The sequence below is a fragment of the Geotrypetes seraphini genome, chromosome 14, assembly GCF_902459505.1.
Source record: "Geotrypetes seraphini chromosome 14, aGeoSer1.1, whole genome shotgun sequence".
Classification (NCBI taxonomy): domain Eukaryota; kingdom Metazoa; phylum Chordata; class Amphibia; order Gymnophiona; family Dermophiidae; genus Geotrypetes; species Geotrypetes seraphini.
The window spans coordinates 21826567-21854207 of NC_047097.1; the positions used below are offsets into that span (position 1 = coordinate 21826567).

A 27641-nucleotide genomic window follows, 5' to 3' on the forward strand; every position below is an offset into this window, starting at 1 on the left:
CCTGATTATGACGATGGTTTTCAGAACATTTATCTTGCAGTTTCAACATGTTTTGTTCCTGTTTTTATATTTTTCAGGACCTGGTAGCTCATCTAAATGGGAGGAAGTCCAGTCCAAGACCATGCACTTACTGTTTAATACTTATGGACTGTACCAGTGCTCCGTGCAGTTGCAGAGTTACAGACAGGAAGTGAACACCTGCGCAAGCTGTCAAAGTTTCAGTGCCTAACCGAATTCAGCAAACTGCTGCCTTATCACTACACCTCAATTCTGTTAGACTTGAGAGCAATAAAGACCAACTAAAGAAGAACTGAAGGATTCCCTTGGGACAAGAGATGCCACTGAAATCGGTGGTATAACCAACAGCGCCCACTCCTTCCATTAGTTCTGTATGGCTTTTTTTTTTCCCTGTATTTTCACATTCTTTCTTTCCACTTTTACACAAGCACTAAGTACGTTATCTCGCTAGAAATTATTAAAAATAAAAGTGTATCTATATGGAGGGGGGTAGAGGGGTATCTGCACCTGCTTTGTTTACAGAAGATGCAAATTTGCACAACTCGTACGTAAAATGACACTTGGGAGCGAATGATAGAAGGCCTGCATTCTAAAGTGACCAGGAATTCAGTATTTAAATGAGAAGCTTGGACCCATCTCAATTTTAGTACAAAGGGAGCAAAACTTAACTGCAGTCACCAGCTCCTCTGCCAACTACTTCTATAGCGATGGTAAAGCTTAAGCTATATATTGGATTAACACAGGACAATGAGCAGTATTCAGGTACAGTAAGAAGACCCTGTTCAGATGGCGTACAATCCAAAGTCTCAAAGGTTGCTGGTGAGACATGGGATTTGAATGCCTAGTTCATAGCCATTGTTCTAACGAACCAATAGTAGTCCAGTTCTGTGGCCCTGGTATTAATGTTTTAAGATAAGCCAATTTAATTGTAGCCACTCCTTACAAACTTCTAATTCTCTGTTTGTACAGGTGCTTTCTGTTTGGAGTCTGAAGTTCCCCACAGGACATTGAAAAGGAAAGAAGGTAGACACAGGTGGGGGAAGTAGCAGAGCAGCCCTGCTTTAAACTGGACTGAGATGGTAGAGTGGCAGGCTCTAAAAATGGGGGAAAGCACTTTAGAGGCAAGAGGAGAACCTTATTATTAGTCTCTTGTTCCTATTCCAGTCCACTAGAGCAGTGGTTCCCAACCCTGTCCTGGAGGACCAGCAGGCCAATCGGGTTTTCAGGCTAGCCCTAATGAATTTGCATGAGAGATTTGCATATAATGGAAGTGGCAGGCATGCAGATCTGCTGCATGCATATTCATTAGAGCTATCCTGAAAACCCGATTGGCCTGGTGGTCCTCCAGGACAGGGTTGGGAACCACTGCACTAGAGATCCTCTTGTCTAAGGAAACATACTAACGCTTTGCACATTGCATTACAGCAATGCAGAAGTATTTAAGAGTTAGCATATGCACTGTATCTTAGTATTGTGGCATAGAAAAGGTCAGCATCACAGAATCACCTTGGTAGGCTACTGGTGATAATGGGCAGATTCCAGGACTTAATTTTAAGCTGTTAAGTGGAGTTTCTGTGCTACTCCTAAGGGCTACGCCACTGCTGTCTCTTTGCTCTATTAATGCTATGAACTTTTTTTTTTTTTTTTTTTTTTAAAGACTTCTAGCCAGCTGAAAGATTTTCTTGTGTGAATTTCTTTCAGACTTTGGTATTATGTAATGATTCATATGTTGGGGGATATGGGGGTCACCTTTAGCTAGTGACATAGCCAGGCAGCCAATTTTGGATGGATCTGAGCCCAAAGTGGGTGGGCACCTCCTTCCTTCCTTTTCCGCCCCCAGCCTATGCAGCAGCCTCTCTTTCCCTTCCTTCCTACCTCCAGATCATGCAGCATTTTTGTTTCTCTTTAGGTTGCTGGCAGCAGTTCATACATGCTCCTGGAAGCCTTCCCTCTGATGGAAAACAAACACATCAGAGGGAAGGCTTCCAGGTCTGCCGCTGGCAGTATATAGGATTTGATGCTGGTGGCCTATGGCTGCTAGGAGGGTGGGCCAGGCCTGCCCAGATCTGTTCCATGGCTACACCCCTGCCTTTAGCATGGTACTGTGCTAGGCTTTTTCAGAAGGAAGATGTTCTGTTGGTCTTTAAAAACCAATATTTTACAAGTGAAAAAAATGTGTAACATGCGCTTCAGGTCTTGGAATTTATTGGATTCTTTCCTTTCACTTATGCAATCTTTAATTCTCTTCAGCATTTGTTTTCCAGTACTCTGAAATTATTTCATTTCTCTCTCTGCTGGGCTGTTTGGTGCAGTGTCAGTCTGATTCAGCTACCACTGTTGCAGGTCTGACAAGTGAGTGATCAGATTTGAAATTTTTCCTTCTCGGTTTGTAGGATGGAACTGTGCTCAGGGAAATCGTTTTAAATACAGGAGTATTACATCACGTGAATTGCAAAGTATAAGGAAGTTGTATTCTAGTTCCTAGACCTGGAAGCAATACCTGGGTTTTGATCTCATTAGTGTGTTACTGAAATGTGCAAGTTTGAATGTATGATGATACACTAGAAAGAATGAAAATGACCCCCTCCTCCATTTCTTTTTGGCAAATAATTGGCTTTGTGCTGTACAGCTGAATACTCTTAAGTTCCCTGGCATGTTATTAGTATTACTGTTGCGGTGAAAGTGTACTTTGGACCAAGAGTAATCTCAACCTCCTCCTCTGTCTATAGATTCAGGTGCATTTAAAATTGGTGCTGATCTTGGCCTAGATTTTTACTTTGTAATTGCAACCGGCCTTATTGTGCTGAGTCTAAATGCAGTGTGGTATGTGTGTTTGTTTTGACCTGGGTAAACGGGCAGTATTACCTCACCCTACCCCCTTTTCTTATGTCGGCCTTCCAGTAGTGAAGTTCAGGTTGGTAACATGTGACCCGATGAAAAACATTTTAAGATTAAGAGGCCCACCTACAGTTCACCTAGGATTTGTTTGTTTAAATCTGTTTTCAGTATCTGCTTGCGGTGGCCAGTTTATAGTATTGTAGTGCATTGCTTGGTTTTTGGAGCAAAAAGTATGCACTGGTTGACAAGAAAATCTTCCTCTGTTCAGGGTTTCTAGTATTTCAGAAGCTGTGAAGGATGAAAAGTCTTGGCATCAATGCTGCGCACACAGCTCAAACTTTCTGGGAAAAAAACCCCGATTGTTTTGTGGAAAGATCTTTTAATTAAAAACACTTCCCTCCATTTTGCAACTTGTGATGGGTTAAAAATGATGTCTCTCTCAAATGCTGTGTTTGAAGTTGATGCTGAAAATAAGTATATAGTAGACAAGGCATGGCAGATTTTCATATGGAACGTGAATGGACCTTGATGCCAGACTTATTCTAAAATCGGATATGCCACAAGGTAGCTTGTGGTTGACTGATTAAGCAGTGCTGTGTCTGGACAGGATTGGTCTGATTATAGGAATATATGGGACTGGGAGTGTATGGTAGCATTTACATGGGATTAAGACGTATACAAGAGTCAACATTCCAAACTACTATGATCATGATGGCCTGCTTATGGGTTGTTTTTTTTTTTTATTGTTGTTGTTCCTTCTACTCCTCTGTACCTCTGGTTCATTTTAAACCCATGCTGGAATCTGGTGCCACGAGACTTCATTTGCGACTAGTTGAGTTATTGCAGTGCTGGTCCTGGGTTGAAGGCCACGTACCATGTCTCTTTCCAGAATCCTGGGGCCCTGAATCCAGCTACTAGGTGTTGCTCTTGAGCCATTACCAAAACTACCCCTGCCCCGGGGCTGTGAATACTGCTTCCACAGAATTCTCATCCCCCTCTGACCTGGGAGGTGGAAGATTGTGCTTCGAGCTTGAACTTGGGGGACCTTCCACATGGCAGCACTTTTCACCTGAGCCACTGGGTTGGCACAGCCATGTTATTTCTAAGCCATTGGCATTTCGGGCAACAGTATTACTGCTGCAGTATGTATGTATGCACATCAAGATACATATTGTTTTTTTTAAGTGGTTAGTTCTGATACTGCTGTTGGTTGATCCAGTGATGACATTATTAAACCAAATGATTAGAAAAGATGTTTAATAAAACCAGAGATAGATACTAGTCATTGTGAAACAGTCAAGTCTCTGTTCCGATGACTTGTTTAGTTTGAAAGCACTTAACTTATAGGTATGTGTGGTGGAATCTAGTGAAAACTAGATCAAATAGCCTTATGCACATCTAAGCAGAAATTCTTTTTTTGCATACTAAATGAGGCCCTTTTTTTTTTTGTACTATGATTTATCTGATGATTGCTAATTCAATTAAATCTTCTGTATTTTTGTACAAAAATAAGGATCCCTAATTAGCTGTCAGGTTTCATTTGTATCATTTTCTCTGCATCTGGAGAACCAGCTATTAATATTTCTGTACCATGAAATTTATAAAACAAAATTTTAAAACTGCAAAATTGTAATCTTTCTAAATAAAGATTTTTATTTAAATTATTCGTATTTTTCTTGACTCTGTGTTTCTGCTCTAACTTTTATATATTTGAAAAGTTTCTAATTCTTTTGGCAGATGTTTAAATACCGCAGGATTAAACATGATTTTAATGTTGCTTAGATATGGCCAATACTTGGACTGGAAAAGCGTCAGGAGTGGAGTGCTGCAGGATTTGGTGCTCGGGCCTGTGCGACCTAGAAATTGGCACAACGAGTAAGGTGATTAAATTTGTGGACGATACAAAGTTGTTCAGAGTGGTGAAGACACAGGATTGCGAAGACCTACGATGAGACATAAACACACTCGAGGAATGGGCCGCAAAATGGCAAATGAGGTTCAGCGTGGATAAGTGCAAGGTGATGCATGTCGGTAACAAAAATCATATGTTCGAATACAGAATGTCCTGTGCTATACTCGGAGAGAGAGCCCCCAGGAACGAGACTTGGGAGTACTTGTAGACAAAACAATGAAACCGTCCGCGCAATGTGCAGCGGCGAAGAGGGCAAACAGAATGCTAGGAATGATTTAAGAAAGGGATCACAAACAGATCTGAAAAGATTATCATGTCATTGTACCGGGCCATGGTACACCCCCATCTGGAATACTGCGTCCAACACTGGACTCAGTACATGAAAAAGGACAAAGTACTACTCGAAAGGGTCCAGATAACAGCGACTAAAATGGTTAAGGGGCTGGAGGAGTTGCCATACAATAAGAGACTAGAGAAACTGGGCCTCTTCTCCCTTGAAAAGAGGAGACTGAGAGGGGACATAATTGAAACATTCAAGATATTGAAGAGAATTGACAGTAGAGAAAGAGAGATTGTTCACACTCTCCAAGGTAAAGAGAACGAGAGGGCACTCGCTAAAGTTACAAGGGAATAGATTCCTTACAAACATAAGGAAATTCTTATTCACCCAGAGAGTGGTAGAAATTTGGAATGATCTTCCAGAGGCTGTTATAGGGGAAGTACCCTTCAGGGATTCAAGAAAAGGTTGGATAAGTTCCTGCTGGAACAGAACATACATAGGTAAGGCTAGACTCAAATAGGGCACTGGTCTTTGACCTAAGGGCCGCCACGTGAGCTGACTACTGGGTACGATAGATATACACATTGAACATGGTTTGGCTTGGTGGGCTGAATATGAAAATGGAGTGGCATGCATTTTTTTGTCATGCCATCCTGGAAGTGAAGTGGACCAGTAGAAAATTGGATGATGGCCATATATTCCAGAGCTTGTAGCTAGAGCATTAGCATGCCATACAATAAAATAAAATTAAATAGTAGGTCAGATGCCTATGAACCTCTCGAATTAATGAATGTGATCAATAGGAAAATTTTAGTATCTTTTAAGAAATAACTCAGCAGGCTTATTCTAATAGTGTAATTTGATGACATAAGTTTAGTCATCTTTAGTGTCGTTTTTACGCCACTATATTAGTCTTTATACCATAGTAGGTTCATTTAAATAACATAATATGATGACGTAAGCCTAGTCTATTCAGTGAAGTCGGGACAGTGATGCTTTATGTCCTGACGTTAGCAACTCACCGGTACACTATTGGCTTTAAATAGCGTCTGTACTGTGCTCGCTTGGTTCGAGATATTTAAGAAGAAACATACATTAAATGAACCAGCGTTTTTCAATCTTATGGTGAGTGTCTCTATCCAGCTTATTAGTTTATTTAGAATTTTAGTACATTTTTGAAGTTGGAAAATAATCTTTATGGGTTTTAATATATTATCTTTTGCTTTCAGTGACTTCACCTCCAGCTTTAAACCTAGCTGTTTTGTCGGTTCCCTGACGCAGCAACAAAACGTGGCACGTCGGAACCAGTCACTATTTTCAAAGCTAAGTTATTTCTTAAAAGATACTAAAATTATTGAAGCAATGACAGTGTTAGCATAGCTTTTTGGGCTAGCACTTAATCTATTGAAAGTTTATATCTTCAGAGTCAATTCAGTTTTTGAACACTGCAATGATTGGGTGGTGAGGCGGAGTAATCAGCCTTCGTGTCTCTGAGCAGAGTTCTAAGAAAATAATTGTGAATAAGTGACTTTTGAATTTATTTTGTGTGATGATGCTGTAGTGACTTTCAGGTCTTACTGATCCAGGACAAGCAGTGGCTTCTCCCATGTCTGTCTCAACAGCAGTTTATGGACTTTTCTTACAGGAACTTGTCCAAACCTTTTTTAAAACAAGCTACATTAACCGCTCTTACCACATCCTCTGGCAACACATTCCAGAGCTTAACTATTTCCCGAGTGAAAATATATTTCCTCCTATTGGGTTTAAAAGTATTACTCTAACTTCAAGTGTCCCCTAGTCTTTGTAAATCTTGATGCAGTGTAAAAAAAATATCGATCCACTTGTACCCGTTCTACACAACTCAGGATTTTGTCGACTTCAATCCTATCTCCCCTTAGCCGTCTCTTTTCCAAGCTGAAGAGCCCAAACCTATTTAGTTTTTTTCTCATACCTTAATGGTTGATAGCCTTTTCTTTAGAACTTGTTCAGAATTTTAAAACTTTATTATTCCAAAATGCTTTTACCAAGTTCACTGGCAGTGAATGCCAGAACTATACTGAGTGAAGAAATGCTTTCTCCAATATTTTTCTAACATGTCCTACTTAGTAACTCCACTCCTTGTACAGTTGGAAAGGCATGCTTTTCTGGACTTCTACCTTTATCTCCCCTCGGCTGTCTTTTTTCTAAGCTGAAGAGCCTTTGCCTCTTTAGCCTTTCCGCAGAGGGATGTCACCCAATTCCCCTTATTTCAGCTGCCTTTCCCTGCATCTTTTCTAATTCCGCTATATATTTTGAAATGCAGTGACCAGAACTGCATACACTATTTGAGGTACAATCGCACCATGGAGCAACAGAAAGGCATTATAAGATTCTAATTTTTGTTCTCCATTCCTTTTCTAATAATTCCTAACATTCTATTTGCATTCTTAGCTGCCACTGCACTCCGAGCAGAGGATTCCAACATATCGGCAATGACACCTAGAATCCTAGATCCTTTCCATGATGGATGACGCCTAACGTTGAACCCTGCATTGTGTGGCAGTGGACTCCTCTCGTCACCTGTACCCATTTCTGTATCATCTTCCAAAATGGGGAGGACTGCCACTGATAAACAGAAATGAGAGATTAAATAACTGTCCTTTCAATCCGTGGCCAAATTTCATCAAAGCTGGTCTTAGTCAGATCCTTCCGATAGTCTCTACCCTTTTGCCCAGCATTGCCATCAGACTCTAAATTTCTGGATCGCCTCCGGAACCCTGTTTGAAAATTAGATTTACCAGGTTGCAATTAGAATTGTATATTTAAAAAAAAAAATCAAAACTGCACTGAAGTTAATGAAACATGTTGGTTTACTTAAGGTCAGCACTATTCACACGGTAAATTCTAGCTTTAAGAAATACAGTGAGATCACGAAATGTCCTTCAGGATCAAATAGAACATAGTGTACAAGAAATGAACATACAAATAAATATTAGTTGTTCATAGCAAGTTGTCTTTTTCATTACAAATATTACATGACACAATCATCTCGGCTCTTATTTATAACTCTTCTCTCTTTTAGCAGTTTCTGAGTAGCATCTCTGCCTTTTAAAAATCCGTTCATAAGACTCCAGGTCCTGTTGGTTTATGGATGGTTTCATGGTTGTCAGCAACCTGTCAAAATGCTCCGGTTGCACGGCCGTGGCCTCCAATCCATTCTCTTGTAATGCCAATAAAGCTGCCTGCAAAAAAGCAGGTCCAAGTTATTTCTTTGGCGGATGATGTGCATTTTAGGCAAATATAAAACTTTTCAGAAATGGGTCCGAGATTATGCCAGAGCCAAGAGAAGCCTAAAACTGTTAACTTGATTTTACATTACTGCTTCAGAACATGATTGATTAAGTCCAGTCCGGTTACTAAGATATCCAAAATGGATTTAATTTTTTTATGGTTCACAAAGTACACCAAGAAGAGCTTGCCAGTAATATTTAACCCCCCCCCCCAGAAAGAAACATAAATCAAGAAATTATTTTAACCTGCAAAACACATTTCCTATCCTTCATCCACAACTTAACCAATATCATAAGCACCCCAAACTACAAGTAATGAATATTCCCACCTCTGCCCAGCCTTTTACCATCCAGAAAAAAAATATTAAATTAGCAGAGTTTGAAGAATAGATAAGTACTGCATTACTAACTTAGGCCTCCTTTTATGAAACTGTGATAAGTTTCTAGCGCAGGGAGCTGCGCTGCTCCTGATGCTCACTGAGTTCCTATGAGTGTCGGGAGCAGCGCGGGCCATTCAGCGCGGCTCCCTGCTCTAGAAACTATCAACAGTTTTGTAAAAGAGGGAGTTAATGTCTTTGTACATAATTGGTGAACTGTGATTGCATTCTTGACTTCAGCCTTTCATGGTTTTCTTAGTTCATTTTTTAATTGCAGCTTTCTAATTCAGTATCAAAATTCAAATATTTCTTGAAAACATAAGGTAAAGAGGCCCTTATTTTTCACACTGCACTGTTTCACTTTGGAGTCAGCAAGAGAGCAGCTATTTTGATAAAGTTCAGAAAGTCAGAATGCAAAGAGGTATATTTTTCCTTTTAGCGCTGGGGAGTAGCCTACTTTAAGTATCAAGGGCTACAAACAGGCCCAACTTTTATCCTAACCAGGATACCACAAATAAAGCAATCACAAGCAAACACACTTTAACGCCTGAGATAGTAAAATATTTTTCCCAAAGTACGTCGCTAGTACTGGAAGGACCACACAGGTTTTTATCTGCCGTTATTTACTATGTAAGTTAAACAATAAGATATTTAGGGATGCTTACTGCAATACCCGGACTGCGGGTTGGGATTGAACACCTAGCATATGGCATTTGGAATGGACGTAACAGAATTGGGCCTGGAGTTTGGCACATAGTGTGTGGACTTACACTAATATTCTATATCACAGATTTGGTGCACAGCTCTGCAGTTATAAAATACCACCTTAGCGTCCAGTTTGGTTTTTTTTGGCACATATCTTTTAGCAACCTATATAACATTTACTGCAGTGTGGTTACATGGGATTTTTTTATGTTTTTTGACACCATTTTCCCTTTTTTTCTTCTCTCCCCATACTTATTTATGGAAGATGGGCAAATATGTATTGTATGTTTAGGGATGTTTGTTTAATTAATTAATTAATTTATATACTACTTATATCTTAAGTGGTTTACATTCAGGTACTTTATCATATTTCCCTGTCCCGACGGGCTCAAACTCTATCTAGAGTACCTGGGGCAATGAGGGGATTAAGTGACTTGCCCAGGATCACAAGGAGCAGTGAGGGATTTGAACCCACAACCTCGGGGTGCTAAGGCTGTAGCTCTAACCACTGTGCCACACACTCCCTTTTTGTTTTCTAAATGATCTAACACCCATGTTTCTAAGTTTTCCTGGCTTGTTATATAATTGTTAAGAACTGAAATACGTGATTATGGATGTTGCAATGGCTTAAATCAATGCCAGTTCTCTTCACGGCTAACACACTTACCTCTTTACAGAAAACTTCCAGATCAGCTCCAGAGAAGAAATTTGTTTTAGCTGCTAATCTTTCCAAACACACACAAGAGTCCGTGGGAATCTTTGCAGTGCAAAGTTTTAGTATGGCGAGTCTTGCCTATGAGGAAATAAAAGGCCCAAAATAAACTCAGGAATAACAAAGTAAGTTTTCAAGAGATGTATATTTGGCTGTACAGTAGAGCAAAGGTTCTTGGCCAATGCATCCCCAAGAGGCGGGAGTGTGTGCCAAAAAATATTTGGGTGTGGTAAGCAAACCTGTGTTTTCTTTCCAGCCATCAGTGTCTGCAAGCTGGAAAGATCAGCAATCTTCAGTCAGCTTCTTGAAACCCCCATAAATTGTCCCTATTTCTACTTCCCTAATACCCTAACGTGATGCTTTTTCCATGGAAAGATAGTTCTAAACTTGTTTCTTCTATTTTTATAAAAAATGTCCCCCTACAATCAGTTAACAATACAAAAATCTTAGGGGTGATCTTTGATCATAAACTGACCTTCCATGACCACATTATTGTTAAAACTACCTTTTACAGGGCTGCGTCAAATTCGTTCACTCTCACAATTTTTATGCTCAAAATCTCTTAATATTCTCATTCATTCTTTGGTGATCTCTAAACTTGATTATTGTAATGCCCTTTTTAAGGGCATTTCTCTGAATGAAATAAAACGCTTACAAATTATTCAAAATGCCTCCATTAAACTTATAACTAAAACTAGGAAATTCGACCATGTAACTCCTCTTCTTAGGAAAGCGCATTGGCTTCCTATATCTCACCGGATAACATATAAATTATGCATACATACTTTTAAATCCCTATTTTATAAAACTCCAGCATTCATTTATAAATTATTAATCCCTTATATTCCAAATAGAACACTGAGATCCAATGAACAAAATCTATTGATGATCCCTTCTCTTAGGGTTATTAATACAAGACGGCAATTTATTTTTTCTATTACTGCACCTCAAATTTGGAATTCTCTCCCTATTTACTTAAGGGAAGAACGTGATCTGGAGAAATTTAAGAGTAATTTAAAAACTTTTCTTTTTAAGGATGCTTTTGATAATTAGTTAACAGTCCGCTGGTTAAAATTTTTATTTTATTGTTTAATATTATGACTTTTGTTTTCCCTGCCTTTCGTTTTTTACCCTGATTGTCTTACTTTTCTTTAAGGCATTTGTATTTTATTCTCCTTTTTCCTTGTGTTCACTGTTTAAGTATGTCTTTTAGTCCGCTTGGATGTAAAAAATTGTTAAAGTATTGCATTGTCCCCCCAAATACTGTAATTTTTAAAAATGTTCATCGCTTAGAAATATGATTAAGCGATTAATCAAAAATTTTATTAAACTTGAATAGCCTCAACAGAAAATGTTGCAAGTTGGCTGTCTATAGATTCTGTTTGCTATATAGATTAGTAGCATAGTTGCACGCTCTTGTATTGCTTCAGTGTCTGGCAGTGAGTGGAGGGATTTTGTGTTGCTGTTACTGAGGTGATACTACATTTTGAATATTCTTGTTTTGTTGTATGACAAGTGAGAAATTTGGGATTGATGTGTTGCATACAGCTTTTTGATACTAAACATACAGTTATATGGTTGGGATAGGCTGGGAGGGCTTCAACGGGAACTACAATTTGAGATGAGTTCTTAATAGGAGAGTTCTCGCGGAAAGCAGCGCGGGACCAGGCCGGCAGCCTTGTGCGCCGCTCTGCCACAAGGGAAGAAGACTGCGAAGAAGCCGCGTCAGCTGTCAATGCTCCAGGCAGCCGCGTCCAGCGAGGGAGGGCCTCAGAATTTTAAAAAGGTAACAGGGGGGGCAGGGAGGGAGGCCGGGAGCTGACCTGACTAATTAAAAATAGGTTCGGAGGGGGGGGGGGAGGACTGCCTCATCAGCCGTCAGTGCTCCAGGCAGCCGCGTCCAGCAAGGGAGGGCCTCGGCATTTATAAAAAGGTAACGGGAGGGGTTTGGGTATTCGCTCTATAAGATGCACCCTTATTTCCAGCCCCTTTTTGTGGGTGGAAAAAGTGCGTCTTATGGAGCAAAAAATACGGTAAGGGAAAGCTGCTCTATAAGCATGCCAAGGAGCTCTACAAATAAATTTACAACCCATTTCAAAATATGTAAATATCAGAAAGAAGACCATACAAAATCTTTGGATATGGAACCCTTGGAAGCTGAATATTTCATTCTGCATTCCAAGCTTGAGAGGGAGGGAGGGGAGCATGAACTTGGGACATACGATGAAAGACTGGAGGGAGTGAGGGAAAGATGCCGAGGTAGGGGAGGGACTAGAAAGGGAGACTTGTTGGGCACAGGTGTCTTGAGTGAGAGAGAAAAAGATGGTGCACATGGGAAAATGAAGAGAGAATTCTTGGGCACAGGTAGAGAGAAATATTGGACATGGTGGTGGGAGAGGCGTGAGGTATAGATGGTCAGAGAGAGATGAGAGGGAGAAATGTTGAACAGTAATAATAATAATAATAATTTATTTTTTGTATACCGCTATGCCAAAAGTTCAAAGCAGGACAGATTAAGAACAAAAGTAAGTGTAAATCTCCTATCTTTTCTTTCTATTTAAACTACAGTACTTTATTTTGAGGACTGTTTTATAAAAAATGTTTTTATAGACTGTGCACTGTACAGGTCCAAAATACATACAAATTCAACTTAATGGTTTAAAAAAACGGAACTCGTTCTTAATCTGGGGACTGCCTGCATTTAGTAATCCCTCTGCCAAGATTTAGTGCGAGTGGCATTTAAATTAAAACAGTGAGCACCGCCATTTTTAAAGAGGCATTTACGTTGAAAGTTCAGAAACAGCAATGCAATTGTGGGTGGACTGAGAACATTATATGTCAACAAGCAGGCATCTTTCTCAATAGGAAGTGCCAGACTGTGGAATTTATTGCCAGGACAAAAAGTTTTATATAAGAATGCTAAACAAGTTAGACGACTGCTCAAGCATTTTCACAGTGACTGCTCCCTCCCTTTGGAATTCCATTCCTAACCATTTACGCGTAGAATCATCTCTAAACCAATTTAAAACCTTTTTTATTTCTCGAGGCCTTTGAAACCTAACTGCCCTTGTAAGGGCGAAAACACGCTGCCTTCCTCCGCAGCAATCCTGCCCAGTATACTTTCCTTAATTGTTCTCTCTTTCTCTAGAATATTGTAGGACTCCAGCACATCTGCTTCATCCTGGAGAGAGAAACACTCAGCTCAGGTGTCCTCTGGTCACTCCGTACAACTGCCAATTGTATGTGGCTATGTACAAGAATGACTTTATAAGCATCAGTACCCATGATCACTCTAGCAATATGGTACTTGCATGACAGCAGACATACTGTTCATTCAATTTGTCCACACTACAAGGATATAACCCAGCTAGAGATTGGGGCTATCTATAATATGTGGTTTTCAACCCAGTCTGGTTTTCAAGATACCCACAATGAATATGAAAGAATCCAAACAGAGACCCCACAACCTGCGCTCAAGCTTCTAATAAATCAGAAAGCGAGCTGGCTCCCAGGGGAATGGACCCCCGAGCCTCAAAGAAACCCAAAGCAAGCTGGCTCATCAGGTACACCGGAATGTTGCCCTGTGAACTGAACTGCAGTCCACGCTCGTGGAGTCTGCATCCTCTCCCAGACAGAGCAGCCCCAAAAATGGAGTCCTCTGGGCACCAAAGCCTAACAAAACTGAAGAAAAATACCTGAAAATAATAAAAACTGAATACAGCATATCAGAACACACATTCTCGCTTGCAGAAGGCAAAATTGAAGAGGGCACTATACTCCACTGCTGAAGGAAGAAGAGCGGAAAGATGTGATCACATCCTTCTGAAAAAAAACATACAAACTCCTGTGTTTATGTAACAGAATGCGCATTCTGTCTCCATCTGCCTGGACTGGTCTGATTGAGATGAAGAAAATGCCTTTAAATACCAATATAGTTCTTGTTTCAGGTGCAGGTGCACCCCCCCCCCCCCCCCCCCCCAAATTAGTCACCTGTTCATCTGGAGGTGGAATGTAAATCAATTTGTCTAATCTTCCAGGACGCAGCAAGGCATCATCCAACATGTCAGGTCTATTTGTTGCAGCCACGATCAGAATATCTTTGTTACAAACTTCATGATAGTCAACCTAATGGAAGAAACAATGGTAGTAATTAGAATTATAGCCAGGGACACTCAGGGAGGCTGAGCCCTCTTCGCTTTGCACAAACAGAGAAGCTAAGGAAAAGATGCTGAGTGATTGGAGAAAATAGCTTCTGAAATGGAAATAAGCTACAACTCTAAGACAAGAAAAAAAGACAATTAAGCCAAGCTATTGAAGGCTATCAAAATGCAAATCAAGGAAATTAAAGGAAGAGGGAAAGTCGGGAACATAACATGAAAGATTGCGTGTCCGGCACCAAGATTTCAAATCGCATTGTTGTACTTTATATGTGACTGAAATTGAAGAGGTTTAGAATAAAATGAGCACAATTTTGCTATTTCCTGGAATTAGCAAAGATTTTCAAACACATCTTTTCATAACAGTTCTTGTGATTGTTACATGGGCGCCAGCAGCACCTTGTGGGCACATAGGCCCAGATTCATTATAGGACGCCCGGGAGCGGCATCCTATACAGAATCGGGCCTACACTACCGATGTCCATGTTACAGACACCGGTTACAGAATCAGGTTAGAATAGACGCGGCCGCTATACTTATTGCGTCTCTTGCTCTACTAGGGAGAGGCATAGGGCCGCCTAGGTTTATCAAAGGCCCTTAGGTGGTCTTGCAGGCTTCCCTAGGCTCCCAGAGGTGCCGTCAATATAGACGGCCTGCCTGGGGAACATTTAAAAAAAAAATAAACGTGCGTCGCGATTGGCTGATTAGACAGCTATAGGATGCCTACAGCTGCCTAAAATCGGGACGCAATTTGCAGAATTCAGGCCTTAGTGTACAGCAGGTACTAAAGAATCTGTACTTTCAGCTTAAAATTTCTGGAACGGTATTGTTTATCTCCTGCAATGCTATTGAAGAATCATGGATTTTCGCTGATTTTTTCAAACCTGCAGCTAGGGTAAGTCTGAAATGACAACAACTCTGGATTCTCAGCAATATAGCCTCCCTTTACCCCTATGCCACCAAACTCATAGCACACTGGTTTGTGCACTAGTAATCACAAATTACACAGGGATGTCCTAGGATGTTTCACACATAATACCCTGCTGGGTGTATGATTGTGATAGTTGTGCATTAGGGGGCGATGTTTCCCCACTGCGGGCTGTGGGACTGAGGACTCCCCCCCACACTTGTTTTGGTTCAGGGGAGACTTCTTCCTTGTTTACTAACAGTTATATTAACATTACAGTAGCCAAGACTCAACCAGTAAATGCACTCCTAGCATAAGGGGAAGTACATTTTGAGAATCTCTTCTTCATATTTCCAGTAAGCTAAAGACACAGGTTTATAAGTCACTTTGTTGAATAAGTATTCTGTTATATCCATGCGGTAATTTTTTTTTCAGCTTATGTGGACTGTCCTAAAAACATATCACTTGCTATGGTTACAAATCGCTTTTCAGCTATTGTGAAATTCAGTACCAGCAGTGCATATAGACAAGTAATTTCACAGCTTGTAAGATAGTTGCCCCTGGTGTTTGGATTTGGTTTCTTTACATATTTTGAGCACAAACCTTTAGTACTGGCTTCATTCTCCATTGGCAGTTCTCAGTTTATTCATTTTTCTCTACCTCGGTACAAATGGCCCTGTCCAATTTTGTGATGTCAGGCCAGGCACACCACCTGAGTTTTCACATCTACTCTTCAAAATACCTTTTTAGCCTCATCCTGTTCCTGGTCTTCACACGCAGTGAGTTTATGTCCTCGTCTTTCCGTGATCTTGATTCCCACCCCATCCAATTCATTCAGAAGAACAGAGAGCACTCGCTCCTGCACACCATGGCCTGATCTGCCTCTTGATCGAGATCCCAAAATCGAATCAATCTCATCCAGAAACAAAATGGCTGGGCTGCTGGCTCGGGCTTGTCGAAAAACCTGGCCGGGGTATCAGGGAAGAAAAGAGCGACATACATTAGTTTCATCTTACCTGCTATAAACTAGAGATGTAACTAAAGGTGGGTCCAGATGGACCTGGGCTCTCTCCAGCAGCTGGCACACATTTGTGTAGCTTCTGGGGATTCCCAAGCCCTGCCAGATGAAGAAATTCAAGAGTCTGCTGTGCACCTTCCTCCGCCAAATTAAAAAAAAGAATGGAAGTAAGTGGCAGCATCTTCATCCCTGGGCACTGGCATGCTTAGTTCAAATGTATGTTCAATCCATAAGTAACCAAGAATACCTATGGTGCCAGCTAGAGCACATGTGTCAAACACAAGGCCCGCGGGTTGAATCCAGCCCGCCTGGCCTTTTTATGTGGCCCGTGGCAACGTTCCCGATCTTTCCCTTTGAGCCCAGCATGTCCTCCCCTTCACACCAGTGCGACGCCACCGGCAGAAGGTCTGCCAGCCTCGGCAGCGACTCAGCAGTACTGTTCATGGCTCCCCCTCCTGCCCTCCGTCTGCCGCAGTCCACCCAGGCGGAAACAGGAAGTTGCGTGTCACTGGAGACAGACTGCGGCAGGCAAAAAACAGGAGGAGCCACGCACAGCACTCCCTAATCACCGAGGCCGGCAGATTCCCCAGCCTGCCAGCGACATCGGACAAGCGCCAGAGGGAAAGGCACGATGAGCTGTGAAGAGAGTGAGATGAAGGGAGAGAGGTTGGACCTGAGGTAGTGTGGAGAAAGAGGGAGAACCACTGGTAAGAGAAAGGGAGAAATGGTGGACCTGGGAGGAGGGAGGCAGGCAGGCAGACAGGGGGAGAGATGGGATAGAGGGCATTGGGAAGAGAAAGGGAGAGAAGTTGAATCTGGAGATGGAAGGGGATGGAGAAATCCCCACCAGCTAAGGTATTTTTAAGTTTGGTCTACTCAAAATTTCCCTTTACCAATTAATTCACACAAAACCTCAAAAACTGAATGCATAATTAGCAGCATAAAAGGAGAAAGTAGTACACTAAGTTCACAAGCTAAAATGTCATAATCACACACTTGAAAGCTTCTGGTACAACTTGCACTTAATAGGATGTCCTTATGTACATTTTATGAGATCGTATAATTTTTTATGATACACTTGCTGTAGTATGAAAAAAGGAATAAAAAATGTAAAAACAAACATAAAACTGTAGTTCGCTTGTTGAAAGTAAAATCTAATATGAGGAAGTCAGCATTACCAAAAATTAATGCAAACAAATCAACACTGGGCTATGTTCTAAAACAGATCAAACCTGTGCCAAAATCTTTTCTGAATCGCCAACATATGGGGAAAAGAGATCAGCACCACTCAGCGAGAGAAAGGCACAGTGGCAGCTGGTGGCTGAAGCCTTCACTAAGGTGGTTTTGGCACATCCTGGTGGTCCATAAAGGAGAATTCCCTTGGGTGGAGTCAGTCCCATCCTAACAAATGCCTCTGGGTACTTCATAGGCCACTCGATACTCTGCAAATACAAAATACAAACCAAATTGTTCTCATTGCTCAGCTTGAGGCATCCTCCCTGAAGAATAAAGATCCTCATGTGGTCTGAAAGTCTCGCTCCATTTCCAGTGCCAATGCTCAGTCACTTAGGGGTCCTTTTCCTAAGCTGTGGGATTACTGCGAGATGCACTCAGGAGTCTTGCAAGTAAGTCCCTAATCTGAAAATACAAACTACACGCTAAAAATATTTAATTTTTCTGTGGAGGTGGTGTGTTGGGGTGGAAAGTAGGCCCCCCAGACTTGGAACTCTTTGCCACAATACATAAGAGATGAAAAGGAACTTAGTCTCTTTAAAAATAAATTAAAAACTTTCCTTTTTAAAGATGCTTTTAGTCTTTAATACAAATACTTTTAATTACTGTAGTTAAGTCATCCCTCCTTATGTTTTTTCCTTGAATGTTCCCTTTTTTCTTCTCAAAACATCTATTATGTAACTTTTCCCCTTTTATCATTATGTGTTCTTGTGTTTTTCTGTTCATGAGTCTGTTTTTTACCTTTTACTTAATATTATTAATTTTTAAAATGCTTATGTATCTTATTGTAAATCGCTTAGTAAATTATGGATAGGCGATTCATCAAATTAATAAAATAAACATAAACATGCCAGTGTCTCTCTCAAACTGTGTGCCAAGACGCAGTGGTGTGCCCTGAAGAGATTCCAGAATGTAACTTTTAATTTTAAAAATTCCCTTCATAAGTATACACAAGCATAGATGACATGTACTTTGCAAGAGTCTGTCAATGTTATGAGTGTCTGTGTGTGTAAAGATACAATCGCCCAGAAAAGCATCATTCTTTGAAGCAATACTTTTCAAGGCCCAAATGGCAAGTGTTTTTAGTTTTTATAATAATAACAACAGTTTATATACCGCAGGACCTTGAAGTTCTAGGCGGTTTACAATGATTTTTATATAGTAGTTATCCTAACTTGAGCAACAAAGCAATCGAGGCTTTGTTACTGTTTGGGTCTTCTTATCTTTGCGAACTTGAATTTTCAGCTCTGACAGAAATTAAATTGAAAAAAAGAGAACGACTGCAGATGGTGGATGATGAAATGTGTGTTTGCTTGTCAACTATTGAGCCGTGTTTTGAGTTAATTTGCAATAAAAAAAAGCAAGCACATCCATTGCATTGATTAGCAATTCACCGTTGTTACAATTTATCCATACCTAGCTTAAAGAATTTTAAATAAATAACTTTCACAAATTTAATTTTTTATTGGTTTTGCAATTTTATAATTTATTATAACATGCCTTGAAAAACATTTGCTCCGTTTAGTGTGCCAGAACTTAAAAAGTTTGAGACACAATGCTTCATGCGGATCAGATGTCGGTAGTGCTCGTACACTAATTTATTTTTAATAGCTGCATGTTAATGACAACGTAAGTGCATGGTCATTTTCCAGCTACGATATAAATGGCTTTAGCATGCAGGAAAAACCCACTTAAGAGCACGCTAAAGCTACTTTTTATTGCAGCTTAGTGAAAAGAACCCTTAGCTCATAATCATTCACTAAAAACAGTGTCCCTCTCCCCGTTTTTAAATTTTTACCTGTTGTAATTGTAACTTAACATCTTCAAGTCCACCAATTTCTTCCCAGCTAACTGGTTTCACATCTGTCAATCCAACAGAGCTTCGGAAGGAGGATGGACAGATCTTCTTAAACGCCTCGTTGAAGTCTGCCATGCTAATCGAATTATCGGTGGTACCCTGAAATTTGCACACACAGTGTAAACAAAGAAAGAAGAATCCAGTCGGGATCTAAACTCTACCATTTGGCTACAGCCCTTTGGAATGCTAAATTGTGTCTTAGGTGGAAAACTCATGCAGGATTTTAATGAAATTTAACAAATCAGTGGTGCAGAAGTCAGAACATAGTAACATAATAGATGACAGCAGATAAAGACCCAAATGGTCCATCCAGTCCGCCCAACCTGATTCAATCTAAAAATTTGTTTGGGGAGGGGGGTTCTTCTTCTTAGCTATTTCTGGGCAAGAATCCAAAGCTCTGCCTGGTACTGTTCTTAGGTTCCAACTACTGAAGTCTCCGTCAAAGCTCATTCCAGTCCATCTACACCAGTGGTCTCAAACTCAAACCCTTGGCAGGGCCACATTTTGGATTTGTAGGTACTTGGAGGGCCTCAGAAAAAATAGTTAATGTCTTATTAAAGAAATGACAATGTTGCATGAGGTAAAACTCTATAGTTTATAAATCTTTCCTTTTGGTTAAGTCTTAATAATAATAATATTGTAATTTATAGCTAAAGAGACATATGATCGAGAAACTGTTTTATTTTACTTTTGTGATTATGATAAACATACCAAGGGCCTCAAAATAGTACCTGGCAGGCCACATGTGGCCCCTGAGCCACAAGTTTGAGACCACTGATCTAAACCATCCCAGCCATTGAAGCCCTCCCCAGACCATCCTCCACCAAACGGCCATATACAGACACAGACTGTGCAAGTCTGCCCAGTACTGGCCTTAGTTCTTCAATATTCACTATTCTTTTCTGATTCTAGATCCTCTGTGTTCATCCCATGCTTTTTTGAACTCTGTCCCTGTTTTCATCTCCACCACCTCTCTCGGGAGCACATTCCAGGCATCCACCGCCCTCTCCGTAAAGAACACAGCATTAACTTTCAGATTTGGCTTTCTAAAACCTTTTCCTTCTTGGTCATTCCGGCCGGTTTACATCTCTAAGCCTCCAGGTTCTCTATCCAGGATGCTGGCACATTATTCCATTAAGCATGTCTTTTTCTGGTAGATCAAACATCTTGTCTGCCCCCTTTTGATTCTTACCTGGTTGATAACCTCCGCAGGCCTCTGGAGACGCTTATTCAACCGCTTCTCATTAGTACTCATCAATACTGATAGGCAATCCAGGCTGGCAAGAAGCAACCAGTCTAGATAATAGCTGGCTGCCTGATCGAAATAGTCTTTTCAAACATTGGCTAGTGTCATCCTCTGTTCCATCCTGCTCTATCTTAAGGCTTTGTGGCAAGAACCACAGTGCTTTGGCTAAAGCACATTTTGTGATCCAGTGAAAACAAATATGCGCCATACCTACTACTTCACAAGTCTAAAATTCCTATAGCAATATTTAAATTCTGCATGTTAAATTTAGTGGCTCTAAAAAAACTCATACTATGTGGATTTTACTAAGAACTAGAAATAATGGGGAATTAGAAGAAGTCCAGAGAAGGGTGAAGACAATGATAACGGGAATGAGATCCCATTGAAGAATATATGGCTAAGGGGAAATATGGCAGAGGTCCATAACATCCTGAGTGAAGGAATCGACTGTTTTCTCTTTCCAAAAATACAAGAACTAGGGGGTATGCAATAAGCTACTGAGCTATGTTCCCTCTAAGGGGAGTACGTGAGTTAACACTCATACATTTTACAAGGTCATTACATGGTAGCTTACAAAAAATATTGACCCAAATTTCAAACAAAATTAGAACTATAAAAAACTAACTAAATTTTCCCAAGTCTATCTTAATAATTGCTTATTTATTCAGAACTTTCTAAACTACTTTTAACTGTAATAACAGAGCAAGACAGTGTACAAACTAATAAATGAAAGAACTACAATTTGTATTTAGAATAGTTACAATCACATTAAGATCCATTTGTATCAGACAGACACAATAGGATTAGAGGAGAAAGGAAAGGGAAGGTTAAGGTAAGGGATACAGGTCCTACTGATGTCAGGGCAGATTGACTGTCCTCTTAGTTTGAAAAGGCTTGATCAAACAACCAAGTCTTCACAGCAATTTTGAACTTTTTAAGAAGGGACTTCCATGGAGAATTACATAATGCTGGGGCCATAAAGAAGAACTCAAGAAGAGAGCCAGGTACAGGTCTCAGTGACGAAGAAGGCAAAGCCAGAAAGGGGAAGTCATGAGGCAAAAGATGTCAAACACTCTACGATGGATTGTTCGAAAGCGTACTTTATTGAAGAACTTTATTGAAGAAACAGCACGATATCAACAAATGGCCTCGACAGTGTTTTGGCAATACTGCCTTTGTCAAGAGTCTACAATAGCTGTTCTGTCTCCATGTAAATGCTTGTGTGAACACAAACCGAGGGCGTGTGAGGCAAATGTCCGAGTCACAACTAGAAAGAAGAAAGCAGATTGTCTAGTGAACTCAAGGTGTGTGTGTCTGGGCGGAGGTAGAACTAATCGATGATCATTTAGTGTGCCGAGTATAAGAGATGTGTATAAGGGATAGTCAAACAACAAAGGTAGTCAGGTGATTTATATAAGAAAAATGATTTTAAATTTAATTTTTGTGTGACTGGGAGCCACTGTTCTTTTAATAGTGGCGACACCTGTGTATTTGTTCACGTCACAGAGGACACGAATTGCACAATTTTGTAGGTTTTGTAATTTTTCCAGCATAAACAATATTACAGTAGTCGAACCTAGTGGTAAAAAAGAGAGGATAAGTTGGAGAATTATGTTGGCATTAAGTAGGACTCACACTATTTGCAGCCGTCGTAGAGTGAAGAAACATGATTTACTCAGTGCAGAGACTTGTGGTCCAAAAGATAATCTAGATTCAATAAGTATGCCAAGGTACTGAAAAGTATTAACTTGTGAGATTTTTGTACCAAGAAGGAAGAGGTCATTTTCATGGTGTGGTAAGTGACCAGATAGCTGGCAGGCTGTTGTCTTTTCAGGGTTTAAGATCAACTAATGTTCAGAGAGCCAATCAGCAATCTTGGTTAAGACACTGATGGAGGATGGAGAGCTGGATTAGTAGAGTTAGTGGGATATACTGTAGGAGAAGAATGTCATCTGCATACATGCGATATCAAAGCAGGGCAGATTCCTGTATTAGTAAAGCTAGGGGAATAACGGATAGATTAAAAAGAATAGGTGAGCGTATGGAACCTTGTGGTACCCCACAGTTGAGTTTCTTACTAGATGACAAAGAGGATGTGGAGGGGGGGACTGGACTCTGAAGGATCTATCTTGAAGAAATGTGAACCATGAAAGTACTGTCCTGGATAGACCCAGGTTAATTAAGCATGAAAGTCACAAAGAGCGAATTACCAAATTGAACGCTGCAGTGAGATCGAGAGAGAGAGAGACAAAACTAGTCAACTCTGATCTATAAGAGAGTGCACTTATGGACTTTTCTTTCAGGAAACATTTTCTAAACCCTGCTAAATTAACTTTCACCACATTTTCTGGCAACAAAATTCCAGAACTTAATTACATACTCATATAGTATGAAGAAATATTTTCTCCAGTTTGTTTTAAATCTACTACTTAGTAGCTTCATTGAATGCCCCCTAGTCCTGGTATTTTTTGGGAAGAATAAATAAATGTCTACCTGTTTCACTGCACTCAGCATTTTAAGGACCTCTATTATATCTCCCCTTCTTCAAACTGAAGAGCCCTCATAGGGAAGTCATTCCAACCCCTTTATCATTTTTGTCAACCTTCTCTGGGATGAGCAGCAAAAAATCTGTCTAAGTATTGGGATCTTGTTAAGATACTTTTGACCTACTTTGGCCATTGTTGGAAAACGGGATATTGGGCTTGATGGACATTTGGTCTGTATTGTGATGCTTATGTACCACTGTTCCCTGGAAGCTAAGACAGGAGTCCTCCAACTACATGGCTGCCAGTGGGGGAAGCTGCTTCAATTTTGTGCTTTCAATCACTAAGGACAATCGGGTTTTCAGGATTTCCCCAATGAATATGTATTGAAAGCAGTGCATGCACATAGATCTCATGCATATTCATTGGGGAAATCCTGAAAACCCGACTGGATTGCGGCCCTCAAGAAGGGACTTTGAGAGCCCTGGCTTAGAGGGAACAGTGCTGAAATTAACTCTGCTAACTCTAGATCTCAAAGTCACCTGTGAACCTCCCCATAAAATAGAAAAAAACACCATCACGTGCTTTCTCACCAGACAACTGTGCAGTACGGCCTGCATTGCAGCTTCTCTGCAGAGTGCTGTAAGATCAGCTCCAACGTAGCCTGTTGTCATTTCTGCCAGCTTCCACAGCTCCACGTCCCTGCCGATAGGCATGTGGGACAGCATCATGTCCAGAATAGCTCCTCTCTGTTTTAGTGTTGGTGTTCCAATAACAACCTAAAAACATACAGCGTGTACTCATTAAGTTGGAGTACTAGGGCCAATTCAGCCAAGCTATTTTGACCAACTGGTGCATCCTTTTTCAGGATCATTATCACTCTTGGGCAATATGAACGGGGGCAATTTTTTTCATGGTCCAAAGCAGATACTTATACGATTACATGTGTCTTCGGGGAGATCTCTTACTGTAAAGGAGTGCTTCCTCTAGCAAGAATGCTGTCCCTCCTCCCCAATCTACTTTCTCTATTACTAATGCACAAAATATGACAAATTTATGCAATAAAAATGTATCTTTCACAAGGCATCTAACTTACTTGAAGAATTAAAAAATCTGGCAAGGTATGTTTTTCCAGGAGGCAGCACTCTTATCAATATCCCCTCAATAAAAAAAAAAAAAACAACATGTCTCTCTTACAAAATACCTGACAGAGTTACGAGAACAGAGAGCCCTCTACCCCCAGTGGAGCAGTGAAAGCACTCAAAACTTTAGTTGTTTGTTGTATTTTTGGCATCTCTAACACGAGCAGATTAAATAGATCATAAATATCTCATGCCAAAATGTGGCAATAAAATTAGATAAAAGAACAAAGTCCCTAATTCTAGAAGTACAGAACTTTAAAAGATATTTCTACATTATGAAGCACATTTCTGAAGAACATATCATGGTATAACTACTAATTTTAACACCTTTTAGATTAAAATGGATTACTAGAGAATTAAGACAAGTGAAACATCAATTATAGCAACTTTTACCTCTCTGTCAAATCTACCTGGTCTCCTCAGCGCAGGATCTAGTGCGTCAGGCCTGTTTGTTGCAGCCATAACGATTATCTCTTTTTCACTGCCCATTCCGTCCATGAGGGTTAGCAGTTGAGCGACAACTCGATTCTCTGGGGCACGGCTGGAGTTTCCCCGTCTAGGGCAGAGCGAGTCAATCTCATCGATGAAAAGAAGAGTGGGCCCTCCTGCAGCTGCTTCCCTGGCTTGCTGGAAAAGGTGACGCACATTTTCCTCACTTTCTCCAGGCCTTGAACCGTGTACGGCAGGACCATTAATGCTAAGCAAATATGCCCCCGCTTCCTGGGCCACAGCTTTCACAAGGAGAGTCTTGCCTACACCTGGTGGCCCAATCAACAGCACACCTCTAGGACAGGAAAGGCCCAGTTTTTTCAATGTTTTGGGGTAATGGAAGGGCAAATCAATGATCTCTTTCAAGGAGATGCGCAAATCATCCATGCCAGCAACCGACAGCACTGGCCCTCGAGAAACACATTTATATTGCTCCAAAGTGACTACATCTTTAACCTGTACATGTGTGTTTGCTGTTACAATGCCAGCCTCTTTTGTTAAAGGATCCACGTCAAGGATTTCTAGCAGCGCAACTGGTGTCTCCAATGTGGTGAGCGAGACTACATGGAGAGGGGATATATAAACATCTCTGAGCAGTTCTCTTACCGTCTCTTGCAAAACAGAACTGTGACTACTTTGTTTGGCATCTGCAGTTCTCACTACTATTTTCAGTCTGACTTTTTTTAATTTGTTACAGGCCAGAGGATGCAGATGGCAGGAGCTCAGACTTACATTTTTCAGTTTGCTCCAAATCAGACTTGCGCTAGCACATTTCAAATCAAATTGGATGAAACCATCGCATAAATCTTTTCTGGGCCAGGCGGTACATAAACAGTCACCACTCTCCAATGTAATCCGGAGCGGAGAGCCAATTTGAATTCTTAATGAGGAGAGAATTGAAGGTCCAAGCCGACATCTTTGTGTTCCAATGTCTTCTGGGTCCAGTGGGAGCATTTTTCCAACTCTTTCATCCATAGCTGTTGGAACATAGAAAGCACATTACAATTCAGTAAAAGTCATGCTGAAGACAATTTTCAAAAAGATCTAACCACCTAAGGAGTTAGCCATTACCTCAAAGAATTTAAAAATTGCTAATGGCCGTGCACTTAGGAAACCAGGCATCTATATTTAACTGCTCCAAGAATACAGGGTTGGTGGGATGCAGACTTGGGTCTTGGGAGAGGAGGAAAAGAGTAAAACACAAGCAGGTATTAAGGGTCTAATATTAAAGTGGGGTTATATTTATACATTTACACCCTAATTTGAGAAGAAGTGACGTCACCGATGTAGCCAGACACTTGGGGCTGAAGTTCTGATGGGGCCGATGCGATAATAGCTCATAACATTCTCTTCATGCTGAATTAAACCCCTGATTGAGCGCTCACCCTCCAATGAATGTGAGCATGATGACCCAGCGCAAGCTGGAGGTGTACAAGTTTGCCAGGAGTAAGTTTGGAGCGTCTTTGGGCGGAAGTAAGATGGCGGCGAATGGTGGTGAGGGGCTGCGGCATGTGGCAACATGGCAGAGAAAGGGTTGGAGGACGGGGTGATAGCTGCGGCGGCATCAGAGAGCCTGTTGGCACTGATGCTTGAGATTAAATCTGAACTATCATTCCGAACGGACATTACCCAGGAGGTACATGACTTAAGACAGGAAATGGTGGATCTTGGCACAAAGAGATGGGCTGGCTGGATTCGATAGCGGAGGATCTGATAGATGCTCAGCAACAGTTGGTCGGATTGGGCAAGGCTCATGAGGTCCTCTGGGATAAGATAGAGGATTTCAAGACTAGGTCCCGCCGATGTAATTTGCGGCTGCGAGGCATCCCATAAGACGAGGTGCATCGGGATGCCTAAGAGCCAACCTCATCAGTGATGTCATAATGGCTTGATTGTCCTATACTTGGCTCACATAAGAATTGCCACACTGGGAAAGAGCGAAGGTCCATCAAGCCCAGCATCCTGTTTGCAACAGTGGCCAACCCAGGTCCCAAGTATCTAGCTAGATCCCAAGTAGTAAAACTGATTTTATGCTGCTTATCCTAGGAATAAGCAATGGATTTCCCCAAGCCATCTCAATAATGACCTACGGACTTCTCTTTTAGGAAATTATCCAAGCCACTGAATACCGATATTTTTAAAGACTCAACTCTTTGATAGGCTGGTATCCTAACGCATTCTGCTTCATTTTTTCAATCAAGTTCCCTATATTCAACTTGATGCTTCATTTTTTCAATCAAGTTCCCTATATTCAACTTGATGTATTTTTATCTGTTTTATGTATTACTTCTTTCCCTGCCATGCCAGTATTTTCTGCATTATATTGTAAATGCTTTCTGGCTTTATCTGTTTTTAAGTCCATTATTCTAATTTGTATTTTATCTGTATCCCATGTATTAGCTCACCTTGTTGTGAACCGCCTAGAACTTTTTTCGGTATGGCGATATATAAGAATGAAATTATTATTATTATTATTTACCTTGCTCCTGTGGACAACGCGTCCGGTCTGAACCTCCTCTTCTCTCCGTCCTCAATTCCCCACGCAGTTCCTACTGCTACCAGTCATTGAGCGTGCAGCAATCTTCTGCGTGCTAATGGTCACCAGTTTAGGTGGGTTTTCCCACCAAACTGGGGCATCTTTGAAGTCCGGCTGCAACAATTTTTTTTTATGGGTACGGGTTACTTTTTTTGCAGTATATATCGCATGCTTTTTTTGGGGGTGGCATTCGCCATTCAACCAATCAGCCTTGCAAACTTCGGTCCGGGGTTCCGGACGCCTATCTTTGCATTCGAAGCCTCATTCCCGTGCGCCAATCGCCTCTCCGCAGTGCGTTCCAAGCTTCATTCTGGTGGTCCAATAGCCTCTTTCAGTGTATTCGAGCCTCATTCTGGGAACGCTATTTTTCTTCTTCTCAGTGTGTAGAGTTTGGACTTGAGTTTAGTTGTAGACATTTCAAGAAAAGTAAAATAAAACGAACATACAGAAGGGGGTAAAAC

General features: G+C 40.9%; 2 protein-coding genes across 3 annotated transcripts in view; one reads left to right on the forward strand and one right to left on the reverse strand.

The window, feature by feature from the left end:
• SLC30A4 (solute carrier family 30 member 4) overlaps nucleotides 1-4520 on the forward strand; it is a 29062-nt gene extending 24542 nt beyond the window's left edge. The window contains exon 7 of the mRNA XM_033920266.1: nucleotides 78-4520. Coding sequence (XP_033776157.1) covers nucleotides 78-229 — 152 coding nt within the window. The 3' untranslated portion in view covers nucleotides 230-4520. The remainder of the gene's footprint in view (nucleotides 1-77) is intronic.
• A 3080-nt stretch (nucleotides 4521-7600) lies between these two features.
• On the reverse strand, nucleotides 7601-27568 carry SPATA5L1 (spermatogenesis associated 5 like 1). Of its 2 annotated transcripts, none has more exons than XM_033920250.1 (9): nucleotides 27124-27568; nucleotides 24549-25621; nucleotides 23607-23792; nucleotides 19225-19383; nucleotides 17426-17635; nucleotides 15918-16139; nucleotides 14102-14236; nucleotides 10067-10192; nucleotides 7601-8269 (listed from the first exon to the last, which is right to left on the reverse strand). In XM_033920250.1, the coding sequence occupies exons 2-9, from the start codon at nucleotides 25617-25619 to the stop codon at nucleotides 8084-8086; spliced, it is 2295 nt and encodes a 764-aa protein (XP_033776141.1). In that variant the 5' UTR covers nucleotides 25620-25621; nucleotides 27124-27568; the 3' UTR covers nucleotides 7601-8083. The 2 variants fall into 2 exon arrangements, with proteins under 2 accessions (XP_033776141.1, XP_033776142.1); XM_033920251.1 differs by lacking the exon at nucleotides 27124-27568 and adding an exon at nucleotides 25716-26602.
• Nucleotides 27569-27641: the final 73 nt, after the last annotated feature.